Genomic DNA, 27,305 nt, shown 5'->3' with positions numbered 1-27,305 from the left:
CATGCTGTGAGTCAATGCCCCCTGACACATGGCACGCCCCCGTGAGCAATTACTGCGCGACCATGTCACGTCGCATGTGCCCCATTACTAAGCAATATGGGGACGTGCCACGAGTCCACGCCCCCGACTTCCCCCGAAGGCACGCGCGGGTACACACGGATGCCAGGGCCGAAAAGAGGTCCCACTCCGTCCCTGGCCACAGCGTACTGGGGTAAAGTGCACCAAACAGTACAAACAATATATATATATATATATATATATATTTTTTTTTTTTTTTACTTGCAGCTCGGTTCAAACTGTGTGGAATCACAGGGATTAGAGATGCACGCGGACAAAACGCATTAGGGTAAAGCGCACCAAACAGTATAATTTACAGCAGAGTACTGCGCAGCATACAGCAGCGTGCCGCCTATTCACAGTCACTTGTGAATCCGGAGTCTCTGGACACAGCCAGCCAAAATAGCAGAGTATAGAGCAGCGTGCCCCTATATACAGTCACTATACTGCACAGCCTGTCTCTGGATGGACACAGCACAGCAAACAGCAGCGTGCCCCTATATACAGTTACTATACTGCACACACACAGCCAGTCTCTGGATGGACACAGAGTATAGCACAGTATTCGGCATTGCTCATTGAGTGATATGGCACCGAGTCCCGGCAATGGCGCCTTAATATGGAATCCAAGTCCCGCAGGAATCCGACGCCGGGATGATGATGTTCAGCCTAGACGTGGAATCCGAGTCTGGCGTGAACACCCAAGCTGCGAATCCCTGATGTTCGACTCCAAGGAATCTGGACCACTCATCTCTAATGCAAATATATTAATAAACTATCTTACATAATATCTGTCCAAATGGGATGTAGTCAAAGGTCGGCAATAACAATTCAGACATTCATGTTGATAGCTATGATGTTTACATTGTTAAAATGTCGACAGGCAACATGTTGACATCCTCAGAATGTTGCCATTAAGGTAAGGCTGCGGCCAGTAGGGTTAGTGTTAAGCTGCAGGGGGGTGTTTGGGGTTAGCAGTTAAATACTTAACGGACCCTCAAGATGCTGCGGCAGCCACCAGGGACGATATATGACATTCTAACACGTCGACATGTCCTCACTTTCTACAGGATGAACGTTGACGTAGTCAACAACTATCAACATTTTGTTCCCAACCCGTGCAAGCAGTGCATTCTGATAGCTGTGCTTCCAACATGAGGAGGCAGTTACATTAGCTTTTTGCCAAAACTTCGACATAATCTTTTAGATTGTAAGCTCTTTGGAGTAGGAACATTTCTACCTTCTATTTCAAGTCATTTAATTGCATCATAATCCTCTCAATGTGCAGCACTGCATAATGTCTTTATATTGTAAGAACTAAAGGATAAGAATAATCTCACGTATATAACATAATAGTGAAGGCAGTGGGTATTGGTGCCAAGGAGTGAGATCACACAGAATGACAGAACCAATCCATCCACGCATTAATAAAGAGGCTGCTTGACCTTCTGCACTGAAAGGATGACGCTTCTTACATAACGAGGTCAGACGTAGGCACTTTCTCCTCATGAAGTAATCCTCACCTGCTGCGATATTCCTATTTCCTGCAGGTTTCCCGCCCGGAGCAGGAGGTGCAGCAGCTGAGAAGAGAGAAATCGGTCCTGGTTTTGCAGCTGGAAGCTCTGAGGAGGGAAAGGAACGAGGCAGAGAAGGACCTGGAGTTACTGTGCCACTTTTACAAGGAAGAAGCACATGCACACAAACAGCACATCTTACAGGTATATAATGTACACTTACTGGCCTGAATGCGGGGAGATCATAATAAAACACCCTACTGCCTAAATGAAGTCAGGGCAGCCATGTTGTGTGGGCTGAATTCATATTCAGAAGATACGGTACCAGTGTCCACTGATGAATAGTGATGTAGCAGGGACGGCTCACTTATTAGCTGGCTCTGTTGAGTGTAGGCCAAAGGTAGTCTGTAAGCCAGGTGTGGCAGCTTAGGAAATGCAGCATGCAGAGCCAGCTCTACTGTCAGCCGAACTTATGGTGCCCACGGATAGTGGATGCCAAAACACAGATGACACATTGGCCTGATTCTGAGTCAGATGGGTATGCGGATGGATCTGGCGCATTGCAGCATACTGCGCATGGGTGTCGGAGAAAGAAATCGTGACTGTGCATGCGCCAAATCAGGCATTCGCACATTAATGGAGATCAGTGTGCGGATGGATTGAATGGACTGCTCTTTCCCAGCAGTTCTCCAGAACTGGAAACAGTATTCTCGATGAGGCCGTACCAATGACCTATACAGTGGCATTATTATTACCTCTTTATTTCTGCTGCTGAATCCTCTCCCTATGCAACCGAGCATCTGACTAGCCTTCCTCATTGCCTTGTTACATTGCTTACCTGCCTTTAAGTCACCTGAAATAGTGACTCCTAGATCCCTTTCCTCCTCAGTAGTTTCCAGTATAGTGCCATTAATACTGTATTTAGCCTTTGGGTGTTTGAGACCCAAGCGCATGATCTTGCATTTTCTGGCACTGATTTGTAATTTTCTTGACCATTCTTCTAATCTACCTAGATCCTCAGTCATTTATCTTAAAAACCCTGTTGCATACCTTTGTGTCATCTGCAATATGCATGCTTTCCCTTCAATACCGTTTGCAATGTCACCAACAAAGATATTAAAAAGCACTGGTCCAAGTACTGAATCCCTGGGGTACTCCATTGGTAACATTTCCTTCCTGTGAATGCACTCTATTTACCACAACTCTCTGTTTCCTATCCTGCAACCAGGTTCTTGTCCATTCAACAATCCCAAGCTTTTGAGTTTGTTTAACAGTCTGCAGGTGACTCATACCCCTTTCACATCGCAATGTCGGGTCGCATTCGGTAATTGGAAACAGGATCCTTTCAAATTGCTTCCCGACCCGGCGGTGCCGGCATCGGGCGCAGCGCTGGGTGATGACATCATCTCCGCGCCGCCTCTCCCTATGCTGTTAACGGGTCCCTGTCGCATCGACCCTAGTAACCCATTCAAACTGCACCTAACCCAGTATTCAACCCGGGAATAATCCTTCTTTATTCCCTGGTTGAATTACCGGGCCAGGCGACCCGGGAATTCGTCATTGACCCCTTTCACACCGCACATTAACCTGCGTCGACCGGGCAATATACCGGGTCGATACCGGGTTATTTGTGCGGTGTGAAAGGGGTATCAGTAATGCTGCCTAATTAGTGCTGCAAGACTATAACACAAGTCCGTGGGATGTATTGTTCAGAATTATTATTATAAAGTAAATTGATATAAGAATATTATAACACAGAAAGATTCACCTGGTTCCATCTATAGCGACCCTTTACCCTCCCCCCCCACCCACCCCCTGCTGTTGAATGCGCAGTGAACACTCTGGGCCATGTCTGGGAAAGTGGTGTAATTGTCATTGTCACAATTGTAGCAGTGGCCGCAAGGGAAGTAAAGTCAGTGGGTGTAGGATGAGCAGAGTCAAGGGGAAGCAGTTAGCTACCTTCCTGACGGACGGGAGCCCAGCTGTCGATATACCAACTCCAGGATCCCGAAGTAGCACGCAATCCCAGGGTCTATATACCGGCGCTGCACGGGATACCGGCGTCACAATACAGACAGCCGGCATCCCGATTGTCCTGACAGCGAGATGCGCCGGTGTCCTGCCCCTGCGGGGGTTAGGGTGCAGACACGGGAACGTTAGGGTTAGGGACCGGGGAGGGAGGGTTAGTGTTAGGCACTTATATGGGGAGGTTAGAGTGAGGCATCAAGTGAGGAGGGTTAGGTTTAGGCAGCGGGGAAGGGAGGGTTAGGGTTAGGCACCCACAAGGGAGGGTTACGTTTAGGCACCCACAAGGGATGGTTAGGGTAGGGGGCAGAGGGTACTTTAGAGGGGACTGTCGGGATTCTGACGGACGGAATGCCGCTGTTGGTATTCTGACTGCCGGCATCCCATCCATCAGGAAATCATACTGAACCAGTGTCAGGGACCCATTGCAGTAATTTTCCTCAACAGCTGTTTCCGCTTTTCTTTAGGCATGATAAATAAATATACCCCATAGTCACTGTGAGGAGCCCTACTAAATCCAATGACGTGAGCAGTGTCAGGCGCAGGGCAGGGAAGTATTGTGGTCATTTTTGTAACTTTAAGATATTTTAGACTTAGGGCTGCAATGTAAGGAAAAGTACATAACTCCAAGCATTCACTGTAATAGTTTCCCATACCCGTATATCCAGAAAATTAATTTGCATAACTTTTTATAGTATATGGTATAAAAAGCAAAATGGAGAACGCTGTCATGTGCCAACAATGGTTAACAAATACAGGTGTCCACTTCATGCTAAATGACTGTGACAATTAATGACATTGGACACTATAGTACTTTGTGAGTCCATCGGGAAGAATGATGTCATCAGTATCTCAGTCAATGGATATGGCGTACAATACCTGGAGACTGCATGGAACCAGGCCAGAGTAAACCATGTACATAGGGGCATATCATACGTACTAAGCCTTGGAGAGTGATAAAGTAGAGAGAAAGTACCAACCAACCAACCAACCAGCTCCTGCTGTCACTGTCATGTTTCAAACACCGCCTGTAACACGGCAGTTAGGAGCTGATTGGCTGGTACTTTATCTCTCTCCACTTTATCACTCTACAAGGCTTAGTACATCCGCCCCATAATGCTTACAAACCTAGAAGGAAACTCTCATCTCTGGCTTTGTGCTTCCTATGTGATCAGATATTCCACGCTTACCGCGGATTGCTAGAGGAACAGATGGATGCACAGGAACACCGCTACCGGAAACTCCTGGAGGAAACCATTCAGGACAGCGTCCAACTCTCCGCTAGAAACCAGGAGCTGGAGGCGGAGAACAAGCAGCTACAGAACAGTGAGTCTTCTAGTGATCGGCCGCTGTGCCCGCTTCATCCATTATAATTGATTAGAACTAGGGATGGCCATCGATCATCGATGATTCCTAACCATCAATGGTTTTTGGCCAAATTAGAATACTTTTTCCATCGATGTGGTGAACCTGATGGTTTCCCTCCATCGATAGCATGGCACAACCAATTTTTTTAATTTTAGTTTTTTAAATAGGTGCCGGGACACGAAGCACAGCTCCACCCCTGACACCTTTGAGGCCATGCCCCCATGCCCTGATTGGCCCGCGGCTTGCTCAATACTAAAGTAGGGGGTGACCATCGATGGATGAAACTATTGATGTTTCCTTTACAGATAGTTTCCCACCATCAAGGTTATTCATCAGTGGTACCATCGATGGTAACCATCGATGGATAACCCACCGATGGCCATCCATAACTTGAACGATTGTTATCATGTGTGTTTAAGAAGGCAAATTAATGTAAGACTGAAATTAAATGCAGCGTGGGCTACCTACATACTGTAATCCTCCATCACGGGGTCACAATACACGCTACGAGCATTTGTCATTGATGCTGGGAATATCATGTATGTAGTGTGGCAATGACACAGTGGCAGCTGCCAATTTAGGGGTTCTTAGCATGGTCAACCTCCCCCAATGAACAGTTTAGGGGCACACATTTTAGAGAGGAGTCCCATCTTTCAAATGTTGGGGCCTCTTAGTACTTATGGTTAATGGTACCCCACAGTACGCTTTCCGTATAAAAGGGCTGAGGGCACCACGTCCCTATCTTGCCCCATAATTACAGCTACAACCAAGTGAATGCCCATATTTGATAGTGAGGAGTCCCCACTTTGACGTTATGTGGCCCCCCGTAGCAGCGAGTGTCTATACACTAAGCCTTGGAGAGACATAAAGTGGAAGTACCAGCCAATCAGCTCCTTACTGTCATGTGACAGGCTGTGTTTGAAAAATGACAGGAGCTGGTTGGCTGGTACTTTATCTCCGTCCACTTTATCACTCTGCATGGCTTAGTACATAGGGGGTGATTCAGAGATGTATGGAGCAAGATCTGCGTCCATCTCCTCACATGCTGGGGGCCGCCCAGCACAGGGCAAGGCCACCCAACATATGTGGCGCCGCCTCACCATGCGTACGCAATTTAATTGGGAACACATCAAATTAAGGTTGACCCCTGCCAGCGCAGCCTGCCACGCCCGCCAAACGCAGCGTCGCCACCCACACAATGCCCGCCACTGTCAATCATGTTGACCACGCAGGCATGATGTACGGCAAACTGCAATGCGGCCAAGTCTGATTGACACCCATAGACTCCATTGATCACCTGTGACAATAACTGTAACTGAAACAATACACAATTATTATTTTTCCACAGGTGGTGGTGGGGGGATCTAAAGCCCAGATCGCCCCAATCTCGTTTCAAATAAATGAAAGTAATCCCTCATTTAATGCAGTTGTTTGTCTAGTTTTTAAAATAGTATATGCCTTGTTGGGCCGACATGTTCCTCTTATAGAGTGAGCATTGAGTCGAGACAGTGAAAATTTTAAATTTCAGGTGCAGATTTTTTTTTTGTTGTCAGAACCAGCTCACAGAATTCATCTTTTTACTGTTTTGGAAAGGTAGATTATTGGCGAAACAAGAACCCCAAAGTATTTCTTTCTGGTGTTTATAAGACGAGGAAAAACATAACGTTTGCTTTTGCTTCTTTTTGAAATTTCCCTTGGGTTACATTTTATGTGAACATTTTTGTTAGAATGAGTAAAAAAAAACTAATGGTAGCTTCAGAAAATATAGTCTCCCGAAAAAAATAAGATTTTACTTACCGATAAATCTATTTCTCGTAGTCCGTAGTGGATGCTGGGGACTCCGTCAGGACCATGGGAATAGCGGCTCCGCAGGAGACAGGGCACAAAAGTAAAAGCTTTAGGATCAGGTGGTGTGCACTGGCTCCTCCCCCTATGACCCTCCTCCAAGCCTCAGTTAGGATACTGTGCCCGGACGAGCGTACACAATAAGGAAGGATTTTGAATCCCGGGTAAGACTCATACCAGCCACACCAATCACACTGTACAACCTGTGATCTGAACCCAGTTAACAGCATGATAACAGCGGAGCCTCTGAAAAGATGGCTCACAACAATAATAACCCGATTTTTGTAACAATAACTATGTACAAGTATTGCAGACAATCCGCACTTGGGATGGGCGCCCAGCATCCACTACGGACTACGAGAAATAGATTTATCGGTAAGTAAAATCTTATTTTCTCTGACGTCCTAGTGGATGCTGGGGACTCCGTCAGGACCATGGGGATTATACCAAAGCTCCCAAACGGGCGGGAGAGTGCGGATGACTCTGCAGCACCGAATGAGAGAACTCCAGGTCCTCTTTAGCCAGGGTATCAAATTTGTAGAATTTTACAAACGTGTTCTCCCCCGACCACGTAGCTGCTCGGCAGAGTTGTAATGCCGAGACCCCTCGGGCAGCCGCCCAGGATGAGCCCACCTTCCTTGTGGAATGGGCCTTGAAAGATTTAGGCTGTGGCAGGCCTGCCACAGAATGTGCAAGTTGAAATGTGCTACAAATCCAACGAGCAATCGTCTGCTTAGAAGCAAGAGCACCCAGTTTGTTGGGTGCATACAGGATAACAGCGAGTCAGTTTTCCTGACTCCAGCCGTCCTGGAAACCTATATTTTCAGGGCCCTGACAACATCTAGCAACTTGGAGTCCTCCAAGTCCCTAGTAGCCGCAGGTACCACAATAAGCTGGTTCAGGTGAAACGCTGACACCACCTTAGGAAGAAACTGGGGACGAGTCCGCAGCTCTGCCCTGTCCGAATGGACAATCAGATATGGCTTTTGTAAGACAAAGCCGCCAATTCTGACACTCGCCTGGCCGAGGCCAGGGCCAACAGCATGGTCACTTTTCATGTGAGATATTTCAAATCCACAGATTTGAGCGGTTTAAAATGTGATTTGAGGAATCCCAGAACTACGTTGAGATCCCACAGTGCCACTGGAGGGGGTTGTATATGCAATACTCCCTTGACAAACTTCTGGACTTCAGGAACTAAAGCCAATTCTTTCTGGAAGAAAATTGACAGGGCCGAAATTTGAACCTTAATGGACCGCAATTTGAGGCCCATAGACACTCCTGTTTGCAGGAAATGCAGGAATCGACCGAGTTGAAATTTCTTCGTGGGGCCTTCCTGGCCTCACACCACGCAACATATTTTCGCCACATGTGGTGATAATGTTTTGCGGTCACCTCCTTCCTGGCTTTGACCAGGGTAGGAATGACCTCTTCCGGAATGCCTTTTTCCCTTAGGATCTGGCGTTCCACCGCCATGCCGTCAACGCAGCCGCGGTAAGTCTTGGAACAGACCTGGTACTTGCTGAAGCAAGTCCCTTCTTAGCGGCAGAGGCCATGAGTCCTCTGTGAGCATTTCTTGAAGTTCCGGGTGCCACGTCCTTCTTGGCCAATCCGGAGCCACGAGTATAGTTCTTACTCCTCTACGTCTTATAATTCTCAGTACCTTGGTTATGAGAAGCAGAGGAGGGAACACATACACCGACTGGTACACCCACGGTGTTACCAGAACGTCCACAGATATTGCTTGAGGGTCTCTTGACCTGGCGCAATACCTGTCCAGTTTTTTGTTCAGGCGGGACGCCATCATGTCCACCTTTGGTCTTTCCCAACGGTTCACAATCATGTGGAATACTTCCCGATGAAGTCCCCACTCTCCCGGGTGGAGGTCGTGCCTGCTGAGGAAGTCTGCTTCCCAGTTGTCCACTCCCGGAATGAACACTGCTGACAGTGCTATCACATGATTTTTCGCCCAGCGAAGAATCCTTGCAGTTTCTGCCATTGCCCTCCTGCTTCTTGTGCCGCCCTGTCTGTTTACGTGGGCGACTGCCGTGATGTTGTCCCACTGGATCAATACCGGCTGACCTTGAAGCAGAGGTCTTGCTAAGCTTAGAACATTGTAAATTGCCCTTAGCTCCAGTATATTTATGTGGAGAGAAGTCTCCAGACTTGATCACACTCCCTGGAAATTTTTTCCCTGTGTGACTGCTCCCCAGCCTCTCAGGCTGGCATCCGTGGTCACCAGGACCCAGTCCTGAATGCCGAATCTGCGGCCCTTTAGTAGATGAGCACTCTGCAGCCACCGCAGAAGAAACACCCTTGTCCTTGGAGACAGGGTTATCCGCTGATGCATCTGAAGATGCGATCCGGACCATTTTTCCAGCAGATCCCACTGAAAAGTTCTTGCGTGAAATCTACCGAATGGAATCGCTTCGTAAGAAGCCACCATTTTTCCCAGGACCCTTGTGCAATGATGCACTGACACTTTTCCTGGTTTTAGGAGGTTCCTGACTAGCTCGGATAACTCCCTGGCTTTCTTCTCCGGGAGAAACACCTTTTTCTGGACTGTGTCCAGAATCATCCCTAGGAACAGCAGACGTGTCGTCGGAAACAGCTGCGGTTTTGGAATATTTAGAATCCACCCGTGCTGTCGTAGAACTACTTGAGATAGTGCTACTCCGACCTCCAACTGTTCTCTGGACCTTGCCCCTATCAGGAGATCGTCCATTTTCTTTGAAGAAGAATCATCATTTCGGCCATTACCTTGGTAAGGACCCGGGGTGCCGTGGACAATCCAACCGGCAGCGTCTGAAACTGATAGTGACAGTTCTGTACCACGAACCTGAGGTACCCTTGGTGAGAAGGGCAAATTGGGACATGGAGGTAAGCATCCCTGATGTCCCGGGACACCATATAGTCCCCTTCTTCCTGGTTCGCTATCACTGCTCTGAGTGACTCCATCTTGATTTGAACCTTTGTATGTAAGTGTTCAACTATTTCAGATTTAGAATAGGTCTCACCGAGCCGTCTGGCTTCAGTACCACAATATAGTGTGGAATAATACCCCTTTCCTTGTTGTAGGAGGGGTACTTTGATTATCACCTGCTGGGAATACAGCTTGTGAATTGTTTCCACTACTGCCTCCCTGTCGGAGGGAGACGTTGGTAAAGCAGACTTCAGGAACCTGCGAGGGGGAGACGTCTCGAATTTCCAATCTGTACCCCTGGGATACTACTTGTAGGATCCAGGGGTCCACTTGCGAGTGAGCCCACTGCGTGCTGAAACTCTTGAGACGACCCCCCCCACCGCACCTGAGTCCGCTTTTACGGCCCCAGCGTCATGCTGAGGACTTGGCAGAAGCGGTGGAGGGCTTCTGTTTCTGGGAATGGGCTGCCTGCTGCAGTCTTCTTCCCTTTCCTCTATCCCATGGCAGATATGACTGGCCTTTTGCCCGCTTGCCCTTATGGGGACGAAAGGACTGAGGCTGAAAAGACGTTGTCTTTTTCTCCTTTATACGGCAATACTTCCATGTGCCGTTTGGAATCTGCATCACCTGACCACTGTCGTGTCCATAAACAACTTCTGGCAGATATGGACATCGCACTTACTCTTGATGCCAGAGTGCAAATATCCCTCTGTGCATCTCGCATATATAGAAATGCATCCTTTAAATGCTCTATAGTCAATAAAATACTGTCCCTGTCAAGGGTATCAATATTTTCAGTCAGGGAATCCGACCAAGCCACCCCAGCGCTGCACATCCAGGCTGAGGCGATCGCTGGTCGCAGTATAACACCAGTATGTGTGTATATACTTTTTAGGATATTTTCCAGCCTCCTATCAGCTGGCTCCTTGAGGGCGGCCCTATCTGGAGACGGTACCGCCACTTGTTTTGATAAGCGTGTGAGCGCCTTATCCACCCTAAGGGGTGTTTCCCAACGCGCCCTAACTTCTGGCGGGAAAGGGTATACCGCCAATAATTTTCTATCGGGGGAAACCCACGCATCATCACACACTTCATTTAATTTATCTGATTCAGGAAAAACTACAGGTAGTTTTTTCACACTCCACATAATACCCTTTTTTGTGGTACTTGTAGTATCAGCAATATGTAACACCTCCTTCATTGCCCTTAACAAGTAACGTGTGGCCCTAAAGGAAAATACGTTTGTTTCTTCACCGTCGACACTGGAGTCAGTGTCCGTGTCTGTGTCTGTGTCGACCGACTGAGGTAAAAGGACGTTTTAACGCCCCTGACGGTGTTTGAGACGCCTGGACAGGTACTAATTGGTTTGCCGGCCGTCTCATGTCGTCAACCGACCTTGCAGCGTGTTGACATTATCACGTAATTCCTTAAATAAGCCATCCATTCCGGTGTCGACTCCCTAGAGAGTGACATCACCATTACAGGCAATTGCTCCGCCTCCTCACCAACATCGTCCTCATACATGTCGACACACACGTACCGACACACAGCACACACACAGGGAATGCTCTGATAGAGGACAGGACCCCACTAGCCCTTTGGGGAGACAGAGGGAGAGTTTGCCAGCACACACCAAAAACGCTATAATTATACAGGGACAACCTTTATATAAGTGTTTTTCCCTTATAGCATTTTAATATATATAGTCATAACGCCAAATAAGTGCCCCCCCTCTCTGTTTTAACCCTGTTTCTGTAGTGCAGTGCAGGGGAGAGCCTGGGAGCCTTCCCACCAGCATTTCTGTGAGGGAAAATGGCGCTGTGTGCTGAGGAGAATAGGCCCCGCCCCCTTTTCGGCGGGCTTCTTCTCCCGTTTTTCTGAGACCTGGCAGGGGTTAAATACATCCATATAGCCCCCAGGGGCTATATGTGATGTATTTTTAGCCAGAATAAGGTACTATCATTGCTGCCCAGGGCGCCCCCCCCAGCGCCCTGCACCCTCAGTGACCGCTGCTATGAAGTGTGCTGACAACAATGGCGCACAGCTGCAGTGCTGTGCGCTACCTTATGAAGACTGAAAAGTCTTCTGCCGCCGGTTTCTGGACCTCTTCACTTTTCGGCATCTGCAAGGGGGTCGGCGGCGCGGCTCCGGGACGAACCCCAGGGTGAGACCTGTGTTCCGACTCCCTCTGGAGCTAATGGTGTCCAGTAGCCTAAGAAGCCAATCCATCCTGCACGCAGGTGAGTTCACTTCTCTCCCCTAAGTCCCTCGATGCAGTGAGCCTGTTGCCAGCAGGACTCACTGAAAATAAAAAACCTAACAAAACTTTTACTCTAAGCAGCTCTTTAGGAGAGCCACCTAGATTGCACCCTTCTCGGCCGGGCACAAAAATCTAACTGAGGCTTGGAGGAGGGTCATAGGGGGAGGAGCCAGTGCACACCACCTGATCCTAAAGCTTTTACTTTTGTGCCCTGTCTCCTGCGGAGCCGCTATTCCCATGGTCCTGACGGAGTCCCCAGCATCCACTAGGACGTCAGAGAAAACAGGTATAAAAATTAGATATTGATGTTGGAATGTAATGGGTACAAATGTGAAAAAATACAAGAGTGCGAGAAAACCCTAACCCTAAGTCCTCCAGGGGTCGGCTAAACCTAACCCCCCCTTCCCCCCCACCCCTGGCATAGTACTTACCTGGGACGCTGTGTTGACAGTCGGGATCCCAGCGTCGGTGTTGTGTTCCATTTCGAGATTCTGACATCAGTATTCTGCCGTTTCGGGATTATGGTGCTGGTATCTCGTGCGCTGGGATCCCGACTGTCGGAATGGTAATCACAACCCAATTTACTAAGTGGGGGCTTTTGCAGCCCAACGCTTCTCAGTTTGTTTAACCTGGAAATGTAAAATGATAATCATATTCCCCAGATTGATGCTGTCAAAAGGTTGGCACTGAGGAGAATAATCCGCCTCCTTCTCTGCCCCGTCCCGCCTCTGATGCTGCCCTGCTCAGTGCTGTAACTGCTGGTGCTGAGGAGAATAATCCGCCTCCTTCTCTGCCCCGTCCCGCCTCTGATGCTGCTCTGCTCAGTGCTGTAACTGCTGGTGCTGAGGAGATAATCCGCCTCCTTCTCTGCCCCGTCCCGCCTCTGATGCTGCCCTGCTCAGTGCTGTAAATGCTGGTGCTGAGGAGATAATCTGCCTCCTTCTCTGCCCCGTCCCGCCTCTGATGCTGCCCTGCTCAGTGCTGTAAATGCTGGTGCTGAGGAGAATAATCCGCCTCCTTCTCTGCCCCGTCCCGCCTCTGATGCTGCCCTGCTCAGTGCTGTAAATGCTGGTGCTGAGGAGATAATCCGCCTCCTTCTCTGCCCCGTCCCGCCTCTGAAGCTGCCCTGCTCAGTGCTGTAAATGCTGGTGCTGAGGAGATAATCCGCCTCCTTCTCTGCCCCGTCCCGCCTCTGATGCTGCCCTGCTCAGTGCTGTAAATGCTGGTGCTGAGGAGAATAATCCGCCTTCTTCTCTGCCCTGTCCCGCCTCTGATGCTGCCCTGCTCAGTGCTGTAAATGCTGGTGCTGAGGAGAATAATCCGCCTCCTTCTCTGCCCCGTCCCGCCTCTGATGCTGCCCTGCTCAGTGCTGTAAATGCTGGTGCTGAGGAGAATAATCCGCCTTCTTCTCTGCCCTGTCCCGCCTCTGATGCTGCCCTGCTCAGTGCTGTAAATGCTGGTGCTGAGGAGAATAATCCGCCTCCTTCTCTGCCCCGTCCCGCCTCTGATGCTGCCCTGCTCAGTGCTGTACATGCTGGTGCTGAGGAGAATAATCCGCCTCCTTTTCTGCCCCGTCCCGCCTCTGATGCTGCCCTGCTCAGTGCTGTAAATGCTGGTGCTGAGGAGAATAATCCGCCTCCTTCTCTGCCCCGTCCCGCCTCTAATGCTGCCCTGCTCAGTGCTGTAAATGGTGGGACGACAGGCCAAGCTCCACCCGCTGTATGTTACATATGTTAGGTTTGCAGGGATAGGCTGACTCTATTTCAAAGGGCCCTAGGTGTCCTTGCTTAGGTTCTCGCTCTCCTTAGGGCTCCTCCTTTGAGGTAAAAAGGTAAAGATTTTCTCACAACACTTAAGGTCACTGGGAGAGCTGTCGGTTCCCTTTACACAGCAGATAAGCAGTTGCTGACTATCAAGCTTTCCTTTAATGCATTTAAGAGTCAAAATATCTATGTCTCCGTTCCTCCTATTGCTCTCTGAGAGGTTCGGCAATGTTTAGTTCAAGTGTCAGGTTAACCTCTGATAATTGAGACACTATCCTCTCCTGACTGGAAATAGGTTGGTTAAGTACTTATATCTGAAATAAATATATATATATATATATATATATATATATATAAAAGAGGCAAATACCACTGACTCATCACAAAATCTCCTGAACCATAAGGCTGCACTTCCTTGCCAGTGGCAGTTTTAGAGCAGTCCATTATTGAAAAAGGGGAGCCACACTCAGCGATGTTTGACCGTGTTTAGGGGTGGAAATTGATGTGGGTCCCCTATTTCAATAATGGAGTGCTCTGCAACTGCCACTGGCAAGGAAGTCCAGAGCATTGTGTCCTCCCCCCTCCGCAACTTGGTATCGCCAGCACCATGTATTCTTTATAGCCCTGGCTGGGTGGGCTGTCTCGCCTCTGTGAGGGGGGAATTATCTCACCATTTTTAACCTCTTTGTGGGTGAAATTTAAAAAAATCCTTTCTTATTGGATGCCTACGTCACAAAAGCAAGCTACTGTCCAAATGTCAAGTTCCTGGTCCTTATTGTTCAGGAGATTTTGAGATGAGTCAGTGGTATTTGCCTTTTATTTATATATATGTAGATCACTGTTGAAGTTTGCTATGTAGAACTTTTGTGCAGTTTTCTCGGACATGGAGTTGGTTTCGCTTTGTGATTCATTTGCAATCTCTGATTTCAGCGATCACAGAACTAAGAAGAAAAGATATGAAGAAATCCTAGACGCAACCTGTCTGCCAGGGTTCCAGGTGCATGTATTGCAGAGAGCACAGACCTGCAGATCCATGCTGCTGAGATATACTGGAGCAATGATTATAATGATTCTGTCAAATGTATTTATTTGTATAAAAGTATAAAGACACAACTGGATCCTTGTGCAGGAAACTTTATTTCTACAAATTGTTAAAGTAACTATTAAGTAAATACACGGCTGCATTGTAGACTTCTTATTTTTCTAAAGGCCCATACACACTTGCCGATAAAATGAGCGACGTCGCTCATTTTCCCCCCTCCCTGAGCGACGTCGCTCATTTTCCCCCTCCCTGAGCGACGTCGCTCATTTTCCCCCTCCCTGAGCGACGTCGCTCATTTTATCGGCAAGTGTGTATGCCGCCAGCGACGACCGATGCGCGGCCCCGCGGGTCGGCAACGATCGTCGCTGTCGCCAGTGCATGCATGCAGGATCTGGACTGTCATCCATGACCTGCATGCAGGGCTGGCGGAGGCGTGACGCCACTGAGCGATATGAGCGGTCATATCGCTCAGTGTGTACAGTCGGCCCCCGACTGTCCGGCCCGGGAGGGGAAACATTAGACGACGTCGCTCACAGAGCGACATCGTCTAATGTGTACGGACCTTAACTCTGTAATGGGAGGTTTGCATACAGGAAGGTTGCAGAAACATACTGATAACGCCAGGCAGAGAAAAGGCAGAGCTGGCAGCATCACCTATCGTTAAGTGTAGGAGTTCCGCAGGGTTGTGTTTTAAGTCCCTTCTTATATTCCTTGTATACCTCCGACTGTGAGTCTAATTTGGATACAATCTCTGTGATTAAGTTTGCGGATGATACCACTCTGGTGGGTTTGATAACCAGTGGAGATGAGAGTGGTTACAGAGAGGAAGTGAGAAGGCTCGCTGAGTGGGGGGTTAAAAACAACCTGTTATTAAATAGTAAGAAAACCAAGGAGGTTGTGATAGACTTTAGGAAATCTAAAAAAAACAGCATCTGTCCGCTGTTTTTGAATGGTGAGGAGGTGGAAAGGGTCACCGATGTGAAATTTTTGGGGATTAAATTCGCGGAGGATTTATCATGGGCCTTGCATATCACGTCCGTGGTTGGGAAGGCTCAGCAGCGTCTTTTTTTCTTAAGAAAGCTCCGAGTAGCAGGTCTGCAGCAATCTACTCTTGTTAATTTTTATCGCTGTGTGATTGAGAGCTTGCTAACCTACGCGATCACGGTGTGGTATGGTAATGCCAAGTGTTCGGATCTTGTTGCCTTGGAAAGAGTGATTAAATCCGCAGAGAGGATCATCGGCCAGCCCTTGCCTAGGTTGGCGGATGTATTCACCGCAAGGAGTCTGTCAAAGGCAACCAAGATGATTGAAGATAGGGGTCATCCCTGTAATGTGTTTTTTTCCCTCTTGCCATCGGGGAGACGTTATAGGTGTTTAAGATGTCGTACCACTAGGTTAAGGAATAGTTTTTTCCCTTCTGCGATTGTTGGTTTGAATTCTCAACCTTGCTAAACTTCTGTGATGTATTTTATTATGTATATGACATGAAACTGTATGTAATTTCGCTGTACATGACTATGAACAGTGACAATAAATTTATCTTATCTTATCTAAATAAACGTATCGGAACAACAAAGAAGATGATGGGATTGGTTGGGAGAAAAATAAAAAGGTCCCAGCCGCAACGATGCTACAGTATATACCAGGGGTGGATTGGGATGGAAAACCAGCACGGGAATTTTATGAAAGCAGCCCTAATGGAGGGTATGGTCTGATGAGGGTGTGGGGTCTGCTGAGGGGGGCGGGATCCATCCTCATAGGGCCTGATTGTATGCAAATGCCGCCTTCCTTGCATCTTTTGCTGCAGTTGTGTCTGAGACCAGGGGCGGCTTGAGAACTAAAAGGGGACCTGTAAGATTTAGCAGAAGTGGCCCGATATGGGCAGCACAAGAGGTATAACATACCGTGTACCCATGGCAGCATCACTGGATGGCAGAGTCGTTGTACTGCAGAGATGGAATAACAGAATGAATGGGGACAATGCAGTGTACTGAGTGCGGGGGGCTGCCTGTCATGTGGGGGGTGGGGCCACATGACAACACACAAAAAAACAGGCCCCACAGACACACCGGCCTACCAGGAATCTTCCTGGTGAGCCCTATGGCCAATCCGCCCCTGCTACTAATTACGCTAGGGCTGCATACAAACATCTGAGAGTCTGGGGCAGGATTGGGCCACTAGAGGGGCAAGTTGCAGTGCCATTGCCCACACCCCCATTGCAATATCCATTCGCCCTCTTGCACCTAATAGGATCTACCCCTAACAGCCCATACACAGTTTCTGTAATCTACACAGCTAACATGTATACTTTGCCTTCTGCACTATCACAGAGAGGATCCGGATGACACTTTGACAGTAAATAGGTCAACCCCATATGGTCGGCAGGTACAAAAGGTCGACATGTAAAAGATTGACATGACAATGGTCAACACAAGTTTTTTTTTGCCCATTTTCATCATTTAGCATCCACGTGGACTATGAACGGGAATAGTAACCTGTGCCGAGCGCAGCAAGGCACCTTGCCCGAAGCGTGACGAGCGAAGCAGTACACTAATTGGGGTCACATGTGGTATAACATAGAAAATGACACCCAAAAAAACCTTGTGTTGCCTTTTTTTGTGTCTACCTTTCGTACTGTCTACCTTTTACTTGTCGATCTATATTGACCCTGTCGAGCTATTGCATGAAGTTGACCATACATGGTTGACCTGTTGACCGTCAACCCAATGATCCACACCCATCACAAAGTGATGCAAGACTGAGAAGCTCCGCAGTCCGCAGCAGACAAGGCTGTCCCTAGTTTACATAAAGTATTAGGATATCAGTGGTTCTCAAACTCGGTCCTCAGGACCCCACACGGTTCACGTTTTCCATGTCACCCAGCAGCTGCACTGTGTATCACCAACTGTCACATTTTAAAAATCTACAGGTAACCTCCAAAACATGAACTGTGTGGGGTCCTGAGGACCGAGTTTGAGAACCTGTCGCTTAGTGTAACCAATTTGGTCAATTCATCTACTGTACCTCTCTAGTACCTAAACTCTAATACACAGATACAGACATTCTTATCCCCCCACCCCCAATATAAATAAAAGATAATCCTGAGTCGTCTTACTGAAATGATACATTGCAATGCAGCTTTGGCAAATGATTTCACAAATAATGGCAACAAACATCCACAGATTTACATTTGATCTGTTGGCCCCCTCTGATGTGCCCCTCTCGTACCTACTGCTGCCTGAGCATGGCTTTGACCTCCAGCAAGCCCCATTGGTATAAACTAAATGTACTCCTTCAGTAATTAATGTTACAAATCATGAACAGTACTGTTTATGGTGACATGCATGCCTGCCTTCACATATCCCGTAATGCACCATCAGCAGAAATACAGGTGCAAACAAAAGAAGTATAAAAGTGGCAAGAAGGTGGAACAACCAAGCTGGCCCATAACTTCAAACGGTATGGAGACATTATGTTAACAATGAGAATGTTGGTGTGGTCTAAAGGTCAACATATACAAAATGTCAACATTGCAAATGTCCACAGGCAGAATGACGACTGATCATTTCAGGGTTGGGCTATGGTTAGGGTTACAGTCACCTGAAACCATTATGTTGACGTGCCGACTGTCAACATTCACAGTGCATACATCATGTCAATGAATATTTCATATGGACATTCGCACTGGCGTTTCTATAATGGGTGCAGTGTGTGCGGTGCACACGGGCCCCTGAGTCAGGAGGGGGCCCCCATCGCACACGCTGCACCCATTTTCTGAATACTCACCCCTCCGGAGGGGTTCACTACGGCTGGCCGGCGGTCGGGCTCCCGGCGCCCAGCATACCGGCGCCGGGAGCCCGACCGCCGGCTGACCGACAGTGCGGCGAGCGCAAATGAGCCCCTTGCGGGCTCGCTGCGCTCGCCACGCTACGGGCACGGTGGCGCGCTACGCGCGCCACACTATTTTATTCTCCCTCTATGGGGGTCGTGGACCCCCACGAGGGAAAATAAGTGTCGGTATGCCGGCGGTCGGGCTCCCGGCGCCGGTATACTGAGCGCCGGGAGCCCGACCGCCGGTATACAGAAGACCACCCCTCCGGAGTCCCACGGCGACGTCCGCAGCAGTGTTAAAACTCCTTAAAAATGGCTCAGCTGCCATTTTCATGGAGTTCTGCGCATGCGCAGTAGAGAAATCTCAGGGAAAATGGCCGCCGCGCCATTTTCCCGGAGATCTGCGTATGCGCAGTAGAGTCTGAGCGCTCTAGTGCTCAGACTCTCAGCGCTGCCGGCAGAGAGGAGGGGGCCCGAACGGAGGAGGCTGCACCCGGGCCTCCTCCTCTCTTAAAACGCCCCTGGACATTCGGAATATTGGCATTTTGTACAACACCCCTCAAATCCACAAAGTGTACCTATGGCATACTCAGAGTGAAGGCTGACATTTGTTTTTGACTATAACCAAGTGCCTCGTGCCTCATGGTTATCATTGCTTGATATGAATGGATAAGAGGCACTGGTCAGCCAGAAAAGTGATCGCCCTTGTAGGCAACAGGAAAACTTTCAATGTAATAAATTTTTGCTTATTCTAGAATGTAAGCCCGACAACGGCGTTTCATTGAAATATGTTTATTGTCTTTAGCACGAGCACAATTTTCATTTGTAACAAAAAAAGTTTTATTTTCCCTTCTTTTATTGTAGCTCCGTACAATTTTTATCTGATATATTGCAAATTATTATATGGATTACAAAAGAAGAAGCTCCTTCGGGTTGGTTTACATGCGCGTTTTATCCTCTTTCCCTCAAGAACGTCATTGGAAATTCAGAGCGAGTTCCTGTGGTCCTCACAGAATAATACTGTATATCTGTTACTAGCAGGTTTATTGCTGAGAGAATTAGGCCCAGTGCTACAGATCTTACTTCTCAGTTATATTTGAACACTTCGGCTTATTAAACACGGTTTTTCTCTGACAAAACTACATTATAAATTCTACAGATAAGATGGAAAAGAAAAGAGAAATGGAAAGTAAACAAACAGCTGCTGCTTACACTAAAGATTAAAACCGATTGTCGCCGGTCCGGTCCACCGTACCTACTTTATGTAGACTCTACACTCATCACCAGTGTCGGACTGGGGCATAAAGGGCCCACCGGGGGAATGCAGTGATAGGGGCCCATACTTAAAGGTGTGGCCAGCCTACAAAGGGGGTGTGGCCAGCCTACAAAGGGGGTGTGGCCAGCCTCCACAGAGGCTTGAAATACACAATAGTTTAGTGCAGTGTAATGCAACATATCTACCATGTATAATACAAGTGTACAGCCTGGAACCTGATCCCTAGAGGAAGGAGTGGGCACTCAGGCAGTGGGGCCAACCGGTGGTTTCCCTGGTACTCCTGTGGGCCAGTCCGACTCTGCTCATCTCCAGTCCCCTCGCGAGGACTCCTGCTCCTTGGTTATTGTTTCTTTGGATGCTGCTAAGGCATTTGATTCAGTGAAGTGGGGGTTCTTGTGGGGGGGCACTGGATTGGTTCGGCATTGGACCCAATTTTATAAAGTGGGTCCAATTACTTTACTCTGCTCAAACAGCTCGGGTTTCTGTTAATGGCCATATATCCTCCGCTTTCTCCCTACAGAGAGGGACGAGACAGGGATGTCTTCTGTCTCCGATCCTTTTTGCTCTTGCCATTGGCCTGTATTATTAGATCTTCCTCGCGGGTGGCGGTTTTCCGGTTGGGAGGCAGGACGGACAAAATTGCTCTTTATGCAGTTGATACAGGTTGAGTATCCCATATCCAAATATTCCGAAATACGGAATATTCCGAAATACGGAATTTTTTGAGTGAGAGTGAGATAGTGAAACCTTTGTTTTTTGATGGCTCAATGTACACAAACTTTGTTTAATACACAAAGTTATTAAAAATATTGTATTAAATGACTTTCAGGCTGTGTGTATAAGGTGTATAAGAAACATAAACGAATTGTGTGAATGTACACACACTTTGTTTAATGGACAAAGTTATAAAAAATATTGGCTAAAATGACCTTCAGGCTGTGTGTATAAGGTGTATATGTAACATAAATGCATTCTGTGCTTAGATTTAGGTCCCATCACCATGATATCTCATTATGGCATGCAATTATTCCAAAATACGGAAAAATCCCATATCCAAAATACCTCTGGTCCCAAGCATTTTGGATAAGGGAGACTCAACCTGTATTCTCTTATTTATATCTGACTATCCCACTACCATGCCCCATGTTTTGGAAATAATATTTTTGGGGGATTCTCTGGTTTGTCCATTAATTGGGACAAGTCCTTCATCCTTCCGTTTAGGGGCCTCTGTCCTGCTCGCCTGTCCGGGGACCTGCCGCTTCACTGGGTGGATTCTTTAAAATACTTGGGTGTATGGATAACTAATCGGTCTTCACAATTTACTGATTTGAACATACAACTGGACTATTTGCGATCACGTATCAGAGTGTGGGGAAAATTGCCGCTCACTGTCACTGGTAGAATTAATCTCATTAAAATTGATGTATTGCCTAAAATGCTTTATGTTCTTCAACACTCACTTATCCTCACTAGTTTGGTCTAACCGTAGGGCTAGTATTAAATTGGATACCCTAACTAGACCTCGTGACTCAGGTGGTCTTGCTCTTCCCAAATTTAGGTTACACTACCTGGCAGCTCAGTTGTTCCATCTAATACCCTGGGTTACCAACCCCTCTGGGGATACGTTGATCTCAAGCTTATTATCAACTACTCGGACGTCTCTCTCGCCTCTACAGCTATTATATATTATAGTGACAATACTACTGTCCTCGCTATGCCACTTGTTAAACAGGCTATCGTGGTATGGAGGCAAGTACATTGCATGATGCAGGGGGAGGGATGGGACCTTGACACTCCATTGACTTACACTCGTGCCCTTCCTCAATTTGCTTCTTTACAAATGGGGTCGGTGTGGGGACGCTGGGGTATTTGTTCCCTTAGTCACCTATACTCCTCGGGTACATTTAAATCCTTTGAACAACTCCGAGTGGATTTTACCCTGCCCACGTCTCATTATTATCGGTACCTCCAGCTTCGTCACGCTTGTGCGTCTCAGTTTGGTGCTGCTTCCTCTCTTCCAGACGTCTCCTGTTCACCTATTAACAAATATTGCAAAAAATAAGAATTTACTTACCGATAATTCTATTTCTCATAGTCCGTAGTGGATGCTGGGGACTCCGTAAGGACCATGGGGAATAGCGGCTCCGCAGGAGACTGGGCACATCTAAAGAAAGCTTTAGGACTAACTGGTGTGCACTGGCTCCTCCCCCTATGACCCTCCTCCAAGCCTCAGTTAGGATACTGTGTCCGGACGAGCGTACACAATAAGGAAGGATTTTGAATCCCGGGTAAGACTCATACCAGCCACACCAATCACACCGTATAACTTGTGATCTGAACCCAGTTAACAATATGATAACAGAGGAGCCTCTGAAAAGATGGCTCCCAACAATAATAACCAGATTTTTGTAACAATAACTATGTACAAGTATTGCAGACAATCCGCACTTGGGATGGGCGCCCAGCATCCACTACGGACTATGAGAAATAGAATTATCGGTAAGTAAATTCTTATTTTCTCTAACGTCCTAAGTGGATGCTGGGGACTCCGTAAGGACCATGGGGATTATACCAAAGCTCCCAAACGGGCGGGAGAGTGCGGATGACTCTGCAGCACCGAATGAGAGAACTCCAGGTCCTCCTCAGCCAGGGTATCAAATTTGTAGAATTTAGCAAACGTGTTTGCCCCTGACCAAGTAGCTGCTCGGCAAAGTTGTAAAGCCGAGACCCCTCGGGCAGCCGCCCAAGATGAGCCCACTTTCCTTGTGGAACGGGCTTTTACAGATTTTAGCTGTGGCAGGCCTGCCACAGAATGTGCAAGCTGAATTGTACTACAAATCCAACGAGCAATAGTCTGCTTAGAAGCAGGAGCACCCAGCTTGTTGGGTGCATACAGGATAAACAGCGAGTCAGATTTCCTGACTCCAGCCGTCCTGGAATATTTTCAGGGCCCTGACAACATCCAGCAACTTGGATTCCTCCAAGTCCCTAGTAGCCGCAGGCACCACAATAGGTTGGTTCAGGTGAAAACGCTGGAACCACCTTAGGGAGAAACTGAGGACGAGTCCTCAATTCCGCCCTGTCCGAATGGAAAATCAGATAAGGGCTTTTACAGGATAAAGCCGCCAATTCTGACACGCGCCTGGCCCAGGCCAGGGCCAACAGCATGACCACTTTCCATGTGAGATATTTTAACTCCACAGATTTAAGTGGTTCAAACCAATGTGACTTTTGGAACCCAAACTACATTGAGATCCCAAATTGCCACTGGAGGCACAAAAGGAGGCTGTATATGCAGTACCCCTTTTACAAACGTCTAAACTTCAGGGACTGAAGCTAGTTCTTTTTTGGAAGAAAATTGACAGGGCCGAAATCTGAACCTTAATGGACCCCAATTTCAGGCCCATAGACACTCCTGTTTGCAGGAAATGTAGGAATCGACCCAGTTGAATTTCCTCCGTCGGGCCTTACTGGCCTCGCACTACGCAACATATTTACGCAAATTGCGGTGATAATGTTTTTGCGGTTACATCCTTCCTGGCTTTAGATCAGGATATGGATGACTTCATCCGGAATGCCTTTTTTTCCTTCAGGATCCGGTGTTCAACCGGCATGCCGTCAAACGCAGCCGCGGTAAGTCTTGGAACAGACAGGGTCCTTGCTGGAGCAGGTCCCTTCTTAGAGGTAGAGGCCACGGATCCTCCGTGAGCATCTCTTGAAGTTCCGGTTACCAAGTCCTTCTTGGCCAATCCGGAGCCACGAATATAGTGCTTTCTCCTCTCCATCTTATCAATCTCAGTACCTTGGGTATGAGAGGCAGAGGAGGGAACACATACACTGACTGGTACACCCACGGTGTTACCAGAGCGTCTACAACTATTGCCTGAGGGTCTCTTGACCTGGCGCAATACCTGTCGAGTTTTTTAATCATGTGGACGACTTCTGGGTGAAGTCCCCACTCTCCCGGGTGGAGGTCGTGCTGAGGAAGTCTGCTTCCCAGTTGTCCACTCCCGGAATGAATACTGTTGACAGTGCTATCACATGATTTTCCGCCCAGCGAAGAATCCCTGCAGCTTCTGCCATTGCCCTCCTGCTTCTTGTGCCACCCTGTCTGTTTACGTGGGTGACTGCCATGATGTTGTCCGACTGGATCAACACTGGCTGACCTTGAAGCAGAGGTCTTGCTAAGCTTAGAGCATTGTAAATGGCCCTTAGCTTCAGGATATTTATGTGAAGTGATGTATCCAGGCTTGACCCTAAGCCCTGGATATTCCTTCCCTGTGTGACTGCTCCCCAGCCTCGCAGGCTGGCATCCGTGGTCACCAGGACCCAGTCCTGAATGCCGAATCTGCGGCCCTCTAGAAGATGAGCACTCTGCAACCACCACAGGATGGATACCCTTGTCCTTGGTGACAGGGTTATCCGCTGATGCATCTGAAAATGCGACCCGGACCATTTGTCCAGTAGGTTCCACTGGAAAGTTCTTGCGTGGAATCTAACGAATGGGATTGCTTCGTAGGAAGCCACCATTTTTACCCAGAACCCTTGTGCATTGATGCACTGAGACTTGGTTCGGTTTTAGGAGGTTCCTGACTAGCTCGGATAACTCCCTGGCTTTCTCTTCCGGGAGAAACACCTTTTTTCTGGACTGTGTCCAGGAACATCCCTAGGAAAACAGAAGACAAGTCGTCGGAACCAGCTGCGATTTTGGAATATTGAGAATCCAATCGTGCTGCCGCAACACTACCTGAGATAGTGCTACACCGACTTCCAACTGTTCCCTGGATCTTACCCTTATCAGGGAATCGTCCAAGTAAGGGATAACTAAAATTCCCTTCCTTCGAAGGGATATCATTTCGGCCATTACCTTGGTAAAGACCCGGGGTGCCGTGGACCATCCCTACGGCAGCGTCTGAACTGATAGTGACAGTTCTGTACCATAACCTGAGGTACCCTTGGTGAGAAGGGTAAATTTTGACATGAAGGTAAGCATCCTTGATGTCCCGAGACATCATGTAGTCCCCTTCTTCCAGGTTCGCAATCACTGCTCTGAGTGACTCAATCTTGAATTTGAACCTCTGTATGTAAGTGTTCAAAGATTTTAGATTTTAGATTTAGAATCGGTCTCAACGAGCCGTCTGGCTTCGGTACCACAATAGTGTGGAATAATACCCCGTTCCCTGTTGCAGGAGGGGTACCTTGATTATCACCTGCTGGGAATACAGCTTGTGAATGGCTTCCAAAACTGCCTCCCTGTCAGAGGGAGACGTCGGTAAAGCCGACTTTTGGAAACGGCGAGGGGGAGACGTCTCGAATTCCAATATGTACCCTTGAGATATTACCTGAAGGATCCAGGGGTCTACTTGCGAGTGAGCCCACTGCGCACTGAAATTCATTGAGAACGGGCCCCCACCGTGCCTGAGCTTGTAAGGCCCTAGCGTCATACTGAGGGCTTGGCAGAGGCGGGAAAGGGTTTCTGTTCCTGGGAACTGGCTAATCTCTTCAGCCTTTTTCCTCTCCCTCTGTCACGAGCAGAAAAGAGGAACCTTTTGTCCGCTTGCCAACAAAGGACTGCGCCTGATAATACGGCGTCTTATTTTGAGAGGCGACCTGGGGTACAAACGTGGATTTCCCAGTTTTTGCCGTGGCCACCAGGTCTAAAAGACCGACCCCAAATGTCCCTTTTCAAAGGCAATACTTCCAAATGCCGTTTGGAATCCGCATCACCTGACCATTTTACTGGTAGAATTGGACAACGCACTTATACTTGATGCCAGTCGGCAAATATTCCGCTGTGCATCATGCATATATAGAAATGCATCTTTTAAATGCTCTATAGGCAATAATATACTATCCTTATCTAGGATATCAATATTTCCAGTCAGGGAATCCGACCATGCCAACCCAGCACTGCACCTCCAGGCTGAGGCGATTGCTGGTCGCAGTATAACACCAGTATGTGTGTGAATACATTTTTGGATACCCTCCTGCTTTCTATCAGCAGGATCCTTAAGGGCGGCCATCTCATGAGAGGGTAGAGCCCCTGTTCTTACAAGCGTGTGAGCGCCTTATCCCCCCTAGGGGGTGTTTCCCAACGCACCCTAACCTCTGGCGGGAAAGGGTATACAGCCAATACTTTTTAAGAAATTATCAATTGTTATCGGGGGGAAACCCACGCATCATCACACACCTCATTTTATTTCTCAGATTCAGGAAAACTACAGGTAGTTTTTCCCTCACCGAACATAATACCCCTTTTTGGTGGTACTCGTATTATCAAAAATGTATAAAACATTTTCCATTGTCTCAATCATGTAACGTGTGGCCCTACTGGAAATCACGGTTGTCTCTTCACCGTCGACACAGGAGTCAGTATCCGTGTCGGCGTCTGTATCTGCCATCTGAGGTAACGGGCGCTTTGAGTAGCCGGCTGTCTCATGTCAACCACTGTTTTTTTATACAGAGCTGACACTGTCACGTAATTTTCAACAGTACATCCACTCAGGTGTCGACCCCCTAGGTGGTGACATCACTGTTACAGACACTCTGCTCCGTCTCCACATCATTTTTCTCCTCATACATGTCGACACAAACGTACCGACACACAGCACACACACAGGGAATGCTCTGATAGAGGACAGGACCCCACTAGCCCTTTGGGGAGACAGAGGGAGAGTATGCCAGCACACACCAGAGCGCTATATATATATATATACAGGGATAACCTTATATAAGTGTTTTTCCCCTTATAGCTGCTGTATGTTTTAATACTGCGCCTAATTAGTGCCCCCCTCTCTTTTTTTTTTAACCCTTTCTGTAGTGTAGTGACTGCAGGGAAGAGCCAGGGAGCTTCCCTCCAACTGAGCTGTGAGGGAAAATGGCGCCAGTGTGCTGAGGAGATAGGCTCCGCCCCCTTTTCGGCGGCCTTATCTCCCGTTTTTCTGTATATTCTGGCAGGGGTTAAATGCATCCATATAGCCCAGGAGCTATATGTGATGTATTTTTTGCCATGTAAGGTATTTTTATCATGTTTTATTGCGTCTCAGGGCGCCCCCCCCAGCGCCCTGCACCCTCAGTGACCGGAGTATGAAGTGTGCTGAGAGCAATGGCGCACAGCTGCAGTGCTGTGCGCTACCTTATTGAAGACAGGAACGTCTTCTGCCGCCGATTTTTCCGGACCTCTTCGCTCTTCTGGCTCTGTAAGGGGGCCGGCGGCGCGGCTCCGGGACCCATCCAGGCTGGGCCTGTGATCGTCCCTCTGGAGCTAATGTCCAGTAGCCAAGAAGCCCAATCCACTCTGCACGCAGGTGAGTTCGCTTCTTCTCCCCTTAGTCCCTCGATGCAGTGAGCCTGTTGCCAGCAGGTCTCACTGAAAATAACAAACCTAAACTAAAACTTTCA

General features: G+C 48.1%; 1 protein-coding gene across 2 annotated transcripts in view; it reads left to right on the top strand.

The window, feature by feature from the left end:
- The window catches only part of LOC134935737 (uncharacterized), a 145,330-nt gene extending 130,324 nt beyond the window's left edge, over nucleotides 1–15,006 (top strand). Inside the window, exons 10-12 of one of the 2 annotated variants that reach the window (XM_063930588.1) lie at nucleotides 1,608–1,775; nucleotides 4,772–4,922; nucleotides 14,686–15,006. In XM_063930588.1, coding sequence (XP_063786658.1) covers nucleotides 1,608–1,775; nucleotides 4,772–4,922; nucleotides 14,686–14,726 — 360 coding nt within the window. In that variant the 3' untranslated portion in view covers nucleotides 14,727–15,006. The remainder of the gene's footprint in view (nucleotides 1–1,607; nucleotides 1,776–4,771; nucleotides 4,923–14,685) is intronic. The other variant, XM_063930589.1, reaches the window with a different exon arrangement.
- Nucleotides 15,007–27,305: the final 12,299 nt, after the last annotated feature.

Source organism: Pseudophryne corroboree, chromosome 6 (genome assembly GCF_028390025.1).
Source record: "Pseudophryne corroboree isolate aPseCor3 chromosome 6, aPseCor3.hap2, whole genome shotgun sequence".
NCBI classification, from domain to species: Eukaryota; Metazoa; Chordata; class Amphibia; order Anura; family Myobatrachidae; genus Pseudophryne; species Pseudophryne corroboree.
Note: the sequence above shows the minus strand (reverse complement) of the source record. Positions and strands in the feature narration are given on the sequence as shown.